At 40.1% G+C, this 13,748-nt stretch overlaps 1 protein-coding gene across 1 annotated transcript in view; it reads right to left on the bottom strand.

Annotated features, from left to right (window-relative positions):
• Positions 1-13,748, bottom strand: part of ITCH (itchy E3 ubiquitin protein ligase) — a 129,180-nt gene that overhangs the window by 40,890 nt on the left and 74,542 nt on the right. Inside the window, exons 9-11 of the mRNA XM_081097015.1 lie at positions 13,248-13,343; positions 11,010-11,184; positions 3,137-3,206 (exon numbers count right to left, since the gene is read on the bottom strand). Coding sequence (XP_080953141.1) covers positions 3,137-3,206; positions 11,010-11,184; positions 13,248-13,343 — 341 coding nt within the window. The remainder of the gene's footprint in view (positions 1-3,136; positions 3,207-11,009; positions 11,185-13,247; positions 13,344-13,748) is intronic.

Below are 13,748 nucleotides of genomic sequence, written 5' to 3'. Positions count from 1 at the left end.
CTGACAGGCAGGACTCTCATTCTCCTGCATCTCAGACGGTGTCAGTAGACAGGTAGGACAATGTCCAAAGTGAAATGGTTGATACAAAGTAGCTCTGTCGCCGAAAAGTGCTGGCGTTATCGACAGAAAATGTCTGCAGAGCAACGTGCGTCTGATCTTGAAAGAAGGCGGCGCCTGCGACAGGATGTATCTGAAGAGCAGCTACTGGAAAAACGTCGCTCTGAAGCCAAAAAACAGAGGCACCATCGACAGAAAATGTCTAAAGACCAAGGTGCCTTTGAAGGGAAAAGAAGGCGGTGGCGACGACAGAATATGTCTAGAGAACAGTCATCAACAAGTACTACCAATACCGGTAGGAACTGCCTTCTCAGTGAAAATGGAGTACATGAGAATGCAATTCTTGAACATAGAATATTCCTAGACAGAGTAGGAATATTCCTACCTGAACCCGTTTTCGAACATGGTCAGTTATATGTTGCTTTCTCTCGAGTTCAAAGAGTGTGTGATGTTAAAGTTAAAGTTGTAAATACTTTATCCCAAGGGAAATTAGTCAAGCACTCTGAAAGTGTTTTTACTCTTAATGTGGTATACAGGGAGATATTAGAATAAGTTTAATCACTTTATCAGTCATTATTTGCATCAGTGTTGTTTTTACATCATGAGTTTTTTGTTATATCATTTTATTATTGTTTATTAATAAAATTATGTATTATTTTCATACACATTGTACTCATTTCCTTTTATCTCTCACACTTTTACTATAGAGAAAGGGCAAATAGCAACATTAAAACATTTCCTCTAATTAATTCCCTTTCAATGTGCACGAATTTCGTGCACCGGGCCACTAGTATAACACTATAAAACAGAATGTGGTGTATTAACAAAGTTTTAATAATGAAGTACCAAATGTACTCAGTAACAGAGCATGCTCATGTTATGTGCTCAATGGTATACAACACAAAGTCACCATCCTTACACGTGCCCATTCCACTGTTTTTACAGGTAACATCAACTCAACCACACTCTGAACTGTCTTGGAGGCATCCATGTGATAAAAATATTATTTTTTAGGTTTTTTCTTTTGAAATATTATTCACAAGAAGTGGCAAGAGTCATTCAAAGAGCTGTAACCGGTTTGGCTCAGTGGATAGAGCGTAGGCCTGCGGACTGAAAGGTCCCAGGTTCGATACCGGTCAAGGGCATGTACCTTGGTAGCAGACACATCCCCAGTAGGGGGTGTGCAGGAGGCAGCTGAGCAATGCTTCTAACTCTCTGTCCCTCTCCCTTCCTCTCTGTAAAAAAAATCAATAAAATATATTTTTTTAAAAAGTCATTCAAAGAATCTCATAAACCTTCAACCAGTTTCTCCCAATGGTGACACCTTATATAGCAACTAGAAGCCCAGTGCATCAATTCATGCACCAGTGGGGCCCTCTCAGCCTGGCCTGTGGGATCAGGCCAAAACTAGCTCTCCAACATTCCCTAAGGCAGTGGTTCTCAACCTATGGGTCGCGACCCCGGAAAATACATCCTGCATATCAGATATTTACATTACGATTCATAACAGTAGCAAAATTACAGTTATGAAGTAGCAACGAAAATAATTTTATGGTTGGGGGTCACCACAACATGAGGAACTGTATTAAAGGGTCGTGGCATTAGGAAGGTTGAGAACCACTGCCGGGCCCAAGGGGTCCTGGATTACTAGCTGGCACAGGCCAGGCCGAGGGACCCCACTGGTGCACAGTCGGGGCCGGGGAGGGATGCTGGTGGTTGGCCAGCCGGGGAGGGACCGTGGGAGGGCTCCAGGGCATGTCCAGCCCGTCTAGCTCATTCCCAATCGGCCAGACCCCAGCAGCAAGCTAACCTACTGGTCAGAGCATCTGCCCCATGGTGATAAGTGAACATCATAGTGAACGATTGAGCAGCATTAGCCTATTACGCTTTGATTGGTTGAATGCACGACCGGACACTTAACATATTAGGCTTTTATTACATAGCATAGTACAATATCAAAATCAAGACACTGACAATGGTAAATTACTATTAACTACAGATTTTATTTAATTTTCACCAATTTTTAAAGTTGAATTCATTTATGTGAATGTATAGTTTTATTTACTTTTATCCCATGTACAGATTTGTGTAATCACCACCATGGTCAAAATACACAACTCTATGCCCAGCAGGTGTGCCTCAATGGTTGACTGGTAATGTATGAGCCAAAAGATCATGATTCAATTCCCAGTCAGGGCACAAGCCTGGGTTCCAAGCTTGATCCCCAGTAGGGGCTGTGTAGGAGGCAGCCATTTGATGATTCTCTTCTCTCATCATTGGTATTTCTATGTCTCTCTCCCTTTATCTCTCTGAAATCAATAAAAATACATTAAAAAGCAAACAAACAAAAAGAACTCTTCCACCACTACATAAGAACCACTTAAGTTACCTCCTGTATTTGTACAGTTATCTTTGGATCTTTCTTCTGGTACCTATTAATGTGTTTTGCATCTCTAAAGTTACGGCATTTTGAGAGTGTTATGTAAATTGAACCATACAGTACATAATTTTTTTTTTGTTTGTTTGTTTTTTTAATATATTTTATTGATTTTTTACAGAGAGGAAGGGAGAGAGATAGAGAGTTAGAAACATCGATGAGAGAGAAACATCGATCAGCTGCCTCCTGCACATCTCCTACTGGAGATGTGCCCGCAACCCAGGTACATGCCCTTGACCGGAATCGAACCTGGGACCTCTTAGTCCGCAAGCCGACGCTCTATCCACTGAGCCAAACTGGTTTCGGCAAGTACATAATCTTTTGAGATTGACTTTTTTCACTAAGCATTATGCCCTTGAGGTCCATCAGATTGCTATATGTAATAATCCATTTCTTTTTATAGCTGAGCAAAATATTTTTAACTTTAAAGGAATAAAATAATTCTAAATTCCAATAAAAGGTTACTATAATAAAAGGTCAACTTAGAATTTTGGGGAAACTTAATGCCTACTTGGCACTCTAAATTAAACCAACACTCCCCAAAATATTCCCAGATATTAATTCAAGCAAGGATAAGATATCATCCACAAATATCTGAGTTTTAAAAAGACTAAATTCAACAAAAAAATGTATGTAACTTACCCCATCCAGGTGGCAGGGGACCAAGAGGATCAAATTCTTTATTTTGTGTTGTTGCAAACAAATCTTGATTCTAAAGAGAACAACAAAAAGGGTGAAATATTGGACTTGGACAACTTGAGAGCAACCTTGTAAGTTCTGATATGCTTTTCCTGGCCTTGTGCAACATAACACACTCTAACAGAGTTCACATCTTAGAGAAGTGTCACATGATCATGGATAAATGCCAATACACTTTGGTGGAGAAAAAAAAAAATCCGTGCAAACAATATTTAATGTTTCAAATTATTTGAAAATCAAATATTACAACTGCATAATCCTCATTCTCTCCCCTCCCATGACCACTTTTTCCTTCTTAGCTACAAATCAGTAAGTTAAAAAAATACTTCTGAGTAAGCAACAGTTTATTCTTGTATTATTATTTATTAATTATTGTATTAACAACTGTAAACCAATTTTTGCTCGCACCTGTGTATAACCCCCCCAAAATAATTTATAAATAACAGTACTGAGTCATCAGAGAAAAGAAAAAAATCTTGTATTTCTTTTTTTTCTCTATAAAGTTGGCATATTTTTAATATATACTGTGTCAAATTAAAGTGCATATTGTAATGACTAAATCAACCACCAACATGACAACAAAAACACACCAAGAAACATAACTAAAATGTCAAGAGCCATAAAGATAAAGTCATTAGAGGAGATAAAATTAAATGATACAAAATACTTGATTCAATCAGTCAGGAAAGGATAAATTCAAGAAGTGGCAAATAAAAGCCAAATACCAAGATGATAGATTCAACACAAATACATAGAAATTTATAGTAAATGTTGACGAAATAAACTTCCCAATTAAAAAAGCAGATATTATCAGACTTGAGAAGAAAGCAAGAAGCAACTAGTATATGTTGTTTAAAATTACTAGTCGAGCCCAGTTGGTGTGGTTGAGCATTGACCCATAAACGAGGAGGTCACAGTTCAATCTGCGGTCATGGCACATGCCTGGGATGCAGGCTCAATCACCAGTAGATGGCATGCAGGAGGCAGCCAACCAATGATTCTCTTTCATCAAAAAATCTTGTATTTCTAAGTTAAAAAGAGAGGATCACATACAGAACATAGTATATACAAAGAACTGTGGGAAGAGAATCAGTGGAGTAAGAACAGGTGGTCAAATGACTAAAAGGAAAGAATTCCAGTTGAAAGGAGTTGATAAGCCTAGAACTACATACAAGACTTAATCAGCCCTAACAGGTTTGGCTCAGTGGGTATAGTGTTGGCCTACAGACAGAAGGGTTCCGGGTTTGATTCTGGTCAAGGGAACATACCTTGGGTTGCAGACTTCTCCCTGGCCCAGGCCCTAGTCAGGGTTCCTGCAAGAGGCAACCAATCGATGTGTTTCTCCCACATCGGTATTTCTGTCTTTCCCTCTCTCCTCCAATCTTTCTAAAAATCAATGGAAAAATATCCTCAGGTGAAAAGAAAAAAAAGACGTAATCTGTCATCATTCCACCCATGTACTGTATTTTAGTATGCCTTTCTAAAATGTGTAAACAGTCCTAGCGGGTTTAGCTCAGCGGATAGAACGTCAGCCTGCGGACTGAAGGGTCCTAGTTTCGAATCCGGTCAAGGGTTGCTGCCTTGATCCCTAGTAGGGGCTATGCAGGAGGCAGCCAATCAATGATTCTCTCTCATCATTGATGTTTCTCTCTCTCTCTCTCTCTCTCTCTCTCTCTCTCTCTCTCTCTCTCTCTCTGAAATAAAAAAATATATTAAAAAAATAAAATAAAATGTGTAAACATATTCTTACGTAACCACAATACCTTTACCACACTCAGCAAAATCAATGTTAATTGTATCACCTAGTACTCAATCCTTCATTAAATGCAGGATTGCTTATTCGTTCAAATCAGATGCAAAGTCATCACATTACATTTGGTTGATTCTTTGTCTCAATCTACAGTAGGTTCCCCCAATTGTTTTTTTCCATGTCACTGACTTATTGCAGAAACTGAGTTAACTGATTGAAAGTTTTAAAGCTTGTAAGAGAGATACCCGTTTCCGATATAACAGCTCTTGGAAGATAGACCTGTCAAGAACTGGTCTTGAGAGGACTGGGGGGAAAAATAAAAAAAATAAAAAGAACTGGTCTTGCTCTTCTTGCTAGATGCAATAATAAAAAGGAGTAAGAGTAGGGAAGCCAGGAAGAAACACTATAAAAGAACTGAACCCTGATTATAGAACATGTCTGAAAAGTTTGGCATATGAAAAACCATTTTGATTATTTTCTAATACCCAACCCTATCCCTCTGACTCTCCCTGGACAGATAAGCTGTGAAGCCATGGGCCAGGAAGAGCTATCACAGTGTTACATCATCAACATATACATTCTGAGGTTAAAAATGCTCATATATGTGTCTACTGCCCTGTAACCAGGGTCAGACAAAGGCAAATTCATACGCCCAATAACTAGACTTTCTCAGCAACACCCCATGACCCCATAACTTTTTATGTAGTTGGTATTAAGAATATTCAATTCACCCTGGCTGGTGTGGCTCAGTTGAGTGTCATCCCCTGTGTGGAGAGGTCACCAGTTCCATTCCCAGTCAAGGCACATGCCCGGGTTGTAGGCTTGATCCTCAGTAGGGGGCATGCAAGAGGCAGCCTATCTATGTTTCTCTCTCATCAATGTTTCTATCTTACTCTCTTCCCCACCCCTATCTCTCTCTATAAAATCAATTTAAAAGGTACTGAAAAAAAAAAAAAGGAATGTTAAATTCATTCAATTCAGTTCATGTCCCTGGCTAAGTTAAGGAAAACTAAAATAAGTTCTTTATAATTTAAAACTATTCTATGGCAAGACATTCTATAGCAAGAGCAAAAAGTAAGAATTTCAGAAAATTAGTCAAATTATTTTGAATAGGAGAAAAGAAAAACAAACAAAAAAATCATGGATATTGAGTAAAAGCTACAATTCAAGCAAAGTTCCAAAGACTTTGAGAATCAAATTGGTCAGGTTTAAAATGAAACCATATACTGTAGGTGCTCCAGAAATTTGCTAATTTGCCTTTAATAGAATGTTTAAAAAGATTATGCACTGTAAACGTGAGACAGAAGGTACATTTACAATTGTGAATATGAGGGAAAGAAAACATGAAAACTAATACTTCTAAGCATATAGTATGTGCCAAAAACAAGAAAACTTATTTTACAGAATCCTCAAGAAAACCCCCTGTAGTAATTATAGGTATGTTATAAAGAAACTAATGGCCCGGTGCATGGATTCGCACACATTGAAAGGAAATTAATTAGAAGAAATATTTTTATATCGCTATTTGCCCTTTCTCTATAATAGAAGTGTCAACCAAATTCACGATCGACAATGACAGATCAAAACACACGCATGCGTTTGGCGCCAGCGAGAGCTTTCTATGTAATCGTGCATGCACAAGTCAACTTAGCCTTTTATAGATATAGAATAAACTTGTTTAGTTAGACCTGCTTTCTGATGTAGCTAAACATTTTCCGCCTAGTGAAGCACCTCAACTTCTCTTTCAGTTAATTGTCAGCAACACAGCAGTAAATATCAACATGAAGCAGATTATTATTGTAGATTACGCAGGGAGAACAAAGGGTAAAATATTTAACTGCAGCAGTATTTGACCATATTCTGCGCAGTGAGAAAACCTGAAATCATTTTCAAGGTCTACCATTTCTTACTTCTTTTTAGTTGGGTCAAGTTTCTAAGCTTTCTAAATCTCTGTTTTCCGGCTAATAAAAAGAAAATAGGATTCTACCAAGTCTCCTATCTACCTACTCCAGGACTTCTGTGAGGATCAAATAAGATGAGGCATGGGAAAAAACTTCACAGACATTTGGTTAAAGTGTAAAATGTTTCCACCTAGCTATAAAGCAAGTCGTGTTCCTGGGCTGAAGAAACTCCAAGGAGGCTAGTTGTCGCTAGGGAGAGGAAGCCAGGCGTTGCTATGTGATGTCATTACCCAGCGCCCACAGCAACCGTTTCCAGGCTGGGCTGTGGGCTACATTTTGTGTCATGGGGTCTTGGCAGCGTTGGTTATGATTTGGTGGGCTATCGCTCCAGGGTGGTGGCAGGGCCTGTGTCCCACTTGGGGGAAGCCAAATTTCCTTTGTGGATATCATGGCAGCTTCTGCGTTGAACGTCTGTCCCCTGCTGGTCAGTGCGTGTCATAGCAACCGGTCAGACACTTAGTATATTAGCCTTTTATATATATACTAGAGGCCTGGTGCACAAAAATTTGTGCACTCGGGGGGTGGGGGGGAGGCATCCCTCAGCCCGGCCTGTGCCCTCTCGCAGTCTGGGACCCCTCGGGAGATAACGACCTGCTGGCTTAGGCCTGCTCCCCGGAGGATTGGGCCTAAGCTGGCAATCAGACATCCCTCTGGCAGCCTGGGAGCCCTCGGGGGATGCCCACTTGCCAGCGGGGAGCAGACCTAAGCTGCAGTCGAACATCCTTAGTGCTGCTGAGGAGGCAGGAGAGGCTCCCACCATCACCGCTGTACTGGCAGCCATCAGCCTGGCTTGTGGCTGAGCAGAGCTCCCCCATGCAGGAGCGCACTGACCACCAGAGGGCAGCTCCTGCACTGAGCATCTGCCCCCTGGTGGCCAGTATGTGTCATAGTGACCAGTCATTCCAAGTCCTTCTGCTGTTGGGGTCAGTTTGCATATTACCCTTTTACTATATAGGATAGAGGCCTGGTGCATGGGTGGGGGCCGGTTGGTTTGCCCTGAAGGGTGTCCCGGATCAGGGTGGGGGTCCCCACTGGGGTGCCTGGCCAGTCTGGGTGAGGGGTTAAGGGCTGTTTTCAGGCTGGCCAGCAACTGAAGCTCCCAGTTTCTCCTTTTTTTCTTTTCTTTTTTTTATTCTGGGATTTATTTACCTTCTATAATTGAAACTTTGTTGCCATCACTGGCGCTCCCAGCTCTGAGGGTGCAGCTGGCTGAAAGCAGGTAACTGGGGTTTGTTTAGCTTCTATAATTGAAACATTGTTGCTTTCAGAGCTTAGAGCAGGCCATGGCAGGCGGGGAACCTTGGCTTCCTCCATCACTGGAGCAAGCAAGCCTCCTGCTCGCTTCAGCTGCGTGGCTGCCGGCCGCCATCTTTGTTGGCAGTTAATTTGCATATCTTGCTGATTAGCCAATGGGAAGTGTAGCGGAGGTGCGGTTAATTACCCTTTTTGTCTTTTATTAGACAGGATATAGATGATTCTTGATAAGGTTAGTTAACTTACTCAAAATCATATAGAGAAAGTGTGGAACCAAGATTTGAACCCAGATGTGTTTGACTCCAAAATCCATGCTCTACCCACTGGACACCCATGTGGAAACCAGCTTTAAAGAAGGCAGAAAAGCTAGTCATTAAAACCTAGAAGAAATTTGTCCAGGTGTACCAAAGCTGATTATAATTTAGAAAGAAAAGAAAATGTAAAACAACATAGAAAAACAAAAGGGTAATAAGGTAGACAAGAGATAAAAATTGATACAGTGATAGCTATCTACAGAAGTTGGCAGGAAAAATAATTGTGTAAAAAAGGTAATCCTATATAATAACACCCTAATATGCAAGTTGACCAAACAGCGGAATGACTGGCCACTATGATGTGCACTGCACACTGAGAGGGAGGCAACTGGTGGTGGCGATTGGGGGGCAGGGCCAACCAGTGGGCGGTGCCAGGCCGCAAGCCAAGGTGGCTGCCAGCGGGGGCAGCCCCGATCACCCTGCCTGCCAATCTCCCTGCAGAGGGAGGCAATGGGCAGCAGTGGCAGGGGGCGGAGCTGGTGAACAGGTGGCGCCAGGCTGCCAGCCAAGGCAGGTGCCAGCAGAGGGGGGGGTCCCCCGATCGCCCCCCCACCCACTGGTCACCCCACAGATCAGCCCTGATCGCCAGCCAGGCCTAGGGACCCTACCCTATATATTGGGAACAGTCTCAGATTTAAAAATTAAAATCTGGCAACGCTACTCTAACACTGAATAAATAGGATGATGTAGTGATGACATGCATGGATGGCTTGCACATTTTGTGGTCAGCCCTGATTCTGACACTTATAACTGTGTGACAAAGCCAATTACTTAACTTCTCTCTGCTTTAGTTTTTCCACCCATAAGATGGGGAAAATAGTACTACTGCCTCAGAAGGATCATATTATGTACTACTTTTTATAATCAGGGCAAAAAAATGTAGCTGCTCATAAAATAGCAAGATGCCTTTCACTTGTATGAAAAGTATGGTCACTGGCGCATGCAGCGTCCCGGATTGCGAGAGGGACATTCCCTGAGGGCGCAGGCTGGGCTGAGGGACACTCCCGCCCCCCCCCCCCCACCCAGTGCACGAATTTTGCACTGGTCCTCTAGTCTTAGTCATAATCAGGTAAGGCTGATAATAAAGGTGAATTTGTTTCCGGACCACTGTGGCTCAGTGGTTGACCATCGACTTGTGAACCAGGAGGTCACCGTTCAATTCCAGGTCAGGGCACATGTCCAGGTTGCGGAGTTGATTCCAGTAGGGGGCATGCAGGAGGCAACAGATCAATGATTCTCTCTCATCACTGATGTTTCTATCTCTCTCTCCCTCTCTGAAATCAATAAAAAAACATTTTTTTTTTAAAAGGTGAATTTGTCAGTGAGTGATACCTAGTATGATGAGGTCCAAGAAATACACAGGATCATGGAGAAAAGAAAACAATGCTTAATGAAGACAGATGACTTTACTCTAGTGGATTCTAAATGGGATTGTACTGGTGGTGGTAGAGGGCAAGAGATGGCAATGAAGAGGGTCAACTTCTCTTGAACTCTTATAGAGTTGACTTTCTTTAAGTTCTATATACTATTGAAAACAAATCCCTCTTGTTAATCATGTAGGATCAAATTTCTCCAAGAACTATTTTCTTTTCCTCAGAGAAAAGATCTGTGATTCTCAAAGACTGTAAAACTTCTAACATCAAAGATTGTATGACAAACCATTAATATATTTCAGTGTATGTCACCATTACTGCAACATTACTCTAAAGAAAAATATGTAAAATTTAAATGAATTTCCAAAAAGGAAATTTTAAAAAATACATTTTTTTATTGATTTTCAGAGAGAGGAAGAGGGAGAGAGAGACTGAAACATCAATGATGAGAGAGAATCATGGATTGGCTGCCTCCTGCACGTCCCCTCCTGGGGATTCGAGCCTGCAACCCGGGCATGTGCCCTTGACCAGTATTGAACCCAGGACCCTTCAGTCTGCAGGCCGACACTTTATCCACCGAGCCAAACCGGATAGGACCAAAAAGGAAATTTTTTATACCAAACATAATTTGGTTTTGAAGGCAGAATAATATTATTTAACATAATCCAATGAAAAGCAAATTTCTGTAGCTTCCCAAAGCATCAAATAATTTATCAGGTATACTTTACCTTTATACATTGCAAAGTGATTAAATTCTATCATTAGTTTTGTACAACCACTCAAGAGTCAGATGTTCTTAGATTCAAGCCTTCAAATGTTCTGCTAAGTTAGGTAGTACTAAATTTAGAACTGTTTTAATTATTTTCAAATTTTTTTGGTTTATTTTTACTATTCTTTTGTCCATGGCTTTTAAGTTGTCCTAAAATCTTTTTTTTTTTAACATTAACAAAATAAAAGAGGTTGAACTTCAGGAAATTTCAAATAGGAAAGAACAAACCAGATACACAGAATGTTTGAGATAAGGTCTAAAAATAATATCAACAGCAACAACTAGGTTGCCAACTTACATACACCTTCCTTCTAATTAGTGCTTTATATTTCCTATTCAGGAAGAGGTCAAAACCAAATATTCTTATTAAGTTTATAATGCAACAGGTTGCTCACCCCATAAATGAATCTCTGATTAAACTGCTGCATTGCTCCTTGAAGCTGACTACGCTGGAGCTGCCACTGTTCATAGTTCCGGACGGATTCCAATGTTGGCCTCTGCCACGTTGTTGTTCTTGTGAAATGGTCAACATAATAAATACGTCCCATGTTGTCAACCCTGCGTTCCCAGCTAAATCAGAACAAAAAACAACCTAAATCAACAAATACTTGTGAAACAGATAAGAATTAAACAGGACTTCATCTTGGCCCTGGTGCATGTTTAGTAACATTTTACCTTAAGAAACTACTTGTGATTTACCTGAAGTCTTTTTATTTTATGTATTCTGAAATGGTCTATTAATGAACTTAAACACAATGTCTATTTAGTAAGTCTCAAATAATCATTAAGAAAAAGTTTTCATTTTCTTTCCAATGTTCTTGTCATTGTTGCAAACTTAATAGGGACATAATTTATAGTATGTGCATTAATATGGTTATATATACTTCCTGTTAGAACTGTAACTAATTTATACTACCCCCAGCAATGTTATGAGGTAAAGATCCTCCACAATTTCACAATAAATATTACCTAATGATTTAACAAGTAAAACAGATATCAAAAAGCATTTTTCCACAAGAATACAATTATCTAATTTATCATTTCAAATGAGAACATAATATTAGGAAAATTGATATAATAACTTTGAGATTTCTAACTGATTGATTGTTTAGGCTTCTTCCCAATTTTCTGATATCATAAATAGTAAAATAATAAATACCTTTAATATATCAAAAAGTTTTTCCTTCCTTTGTATTTTTTCTTTAGGATAAATTTCCTCAGGGACTTACTAAGAGTATGTGCATTAATATGGTTATATATACTTCCTGTTAGAACTGTAACTAATTTATACTACCCCCAGCAATGTTATGAGGTAAAGATCCTCCACAATTTCACAATAAATATTACCTAATGATTTAACAAGCAAAACAGTACCTTTTAGTTGTGTATTTAAGACTATTACTAGCAAGATTAAATATTTCCCCATGTCTGCTATGACTAACCTTGAATAAAAATACATTTCTTCCAATTATATAATGTAAATGCTCAATATCCTGCATTAAAATATTCTTTTTAGCCGAGACCGGTTTGGCTCAGTGGATAGAGCGTCGGCTTGCGGACTGAAAGGTCCCAGGTTCGATTCCGGTCAAGGGCATGTACCTGGGTTGCGGGCACATCCCCAGTGGGAGATGTGCAGGAGGCAGCTGATCGATGTTTCTCTCTCATCGATGTTTCTAACTCCCTATCTCTCTCCCTTCCTCTCTGTAAAAAATCAATAAAAATATATTTTAAAAAATATATATTCTTTTTAAAAAAATATTTTTATTGATTTCAGAGAGGAAGGGAGAGAGAGAGAGATAGAAACATCAATGATGAGAATCACTGATCAGCTGCCTCCTGCATGCCCCCTACTGGGGATTGAGCCCGCAACCTGGACATGTGTCCTGACCTGGAATTGAACTGTGATCTCCTGGTTCAGAGGTCGATGCTCAAACACTGACCTATGCCGGCTGGGCTGTATTAAAATATTTGTTAGCCTTGGCCAGGTGGCTCAGATGGCTGAACAAAATGCCCTATACCCAAAGGTTTCGGGTTCAATTCCCATGGGGTACATACCTAGGTTGCGGGTTCAATCCCTAGTCCGGGAAAGTACTAGAGGCCACCAATCTCTCTCTCTCTCTCTCTCTCTCTCTCTCTCTCTCTCTCAAATCAATAAACATATCCTAAGTGAGGTTTAAAAATAAAGTTTTCTATATATATATACATATATACATATATACATATATACATATATATATATATATATATATATACATATATACATATATATATATATATTAGGGATTTTATCCTCATTTATATGATAGGGATTATAATTCTTATTCATTTAAATAATTAGTCTTAAAGAAACTAATCCTAAAATCCAGTGGTTTGAGGCAGTTAAAGTTCAGAAAGAAAAACCTGGAAGTAGTAAGACTTATAGAATCTTTAGGTTAAAACTGAGTGAAAATTATGATCATTCATTATGCTCCATCAAGTATCTGATTCTCTTCTTTCTAGTTTACATCTACCACAAAACAAAGTGGTTAAAGACAGGAAGAGTTGAAAAGTAAGAATGTAGCGAAGGTTTTGTTACAGACATAATCTATAGTTCTGAATACACACTTTTTCTCTTCATTAATTCAGATACTTACCCAGGAGGTAGAGGTTCTGGTCTATCCCACGTTGTTCTTTTTTCAATATGATCTACATAGTAAACTCGCCCGTGCTGGTCCACTCTCTGCTCCCAACTTAAACACAAAATTAAAAAGTCTGGGTATGGTACTTATCTTTACTCCCGTCTTTGCCTTTTTGTCTTATATGACCATGAGAGGCTCGGTGTACGGATTTGTGCAACGGGGGGGGGGGAGGGGTGTCCCTCAGCCTGGCCTGCGGGGATCAGGCCAAACCGACTCTCCAACATCCCCCGAGGGGTTGTCCCAGATTGCGAGAGGGTGGTTCTCGGGTGACATGCCCCGGAATCAGCCTCCCTCCTCTCTGGTTCTGGGTGCATTACCCGAGAACTGCAGCTGCCAAGTCACTGCAGCTTGGCAGCTCCTGCGTTGAACGTTTGCTCCCTGGGGTCAGTGCGCATCATAGCTACCGGTCAGACGGTCGAACAGTTGCTTAGGCTTTTATATATATAGAATATTATA

This window comes from Myotis nattereri, assembly GCF_964212035.1.
Source record: "Myotis nattereri genome assembly, chromosome: 8".
Taxonomy (NCBI): Eukaryota; Metazoa; Chordata; class Mammalia; order Chiroptera; family Vespertilionidae; genus Myotis; species Myotis nattereri.
The sequence above is the reverse complement of the archived record's forward strand: the minus strand, read 5'-3'. Positions and strand labels throughout refer to the sequence as shown.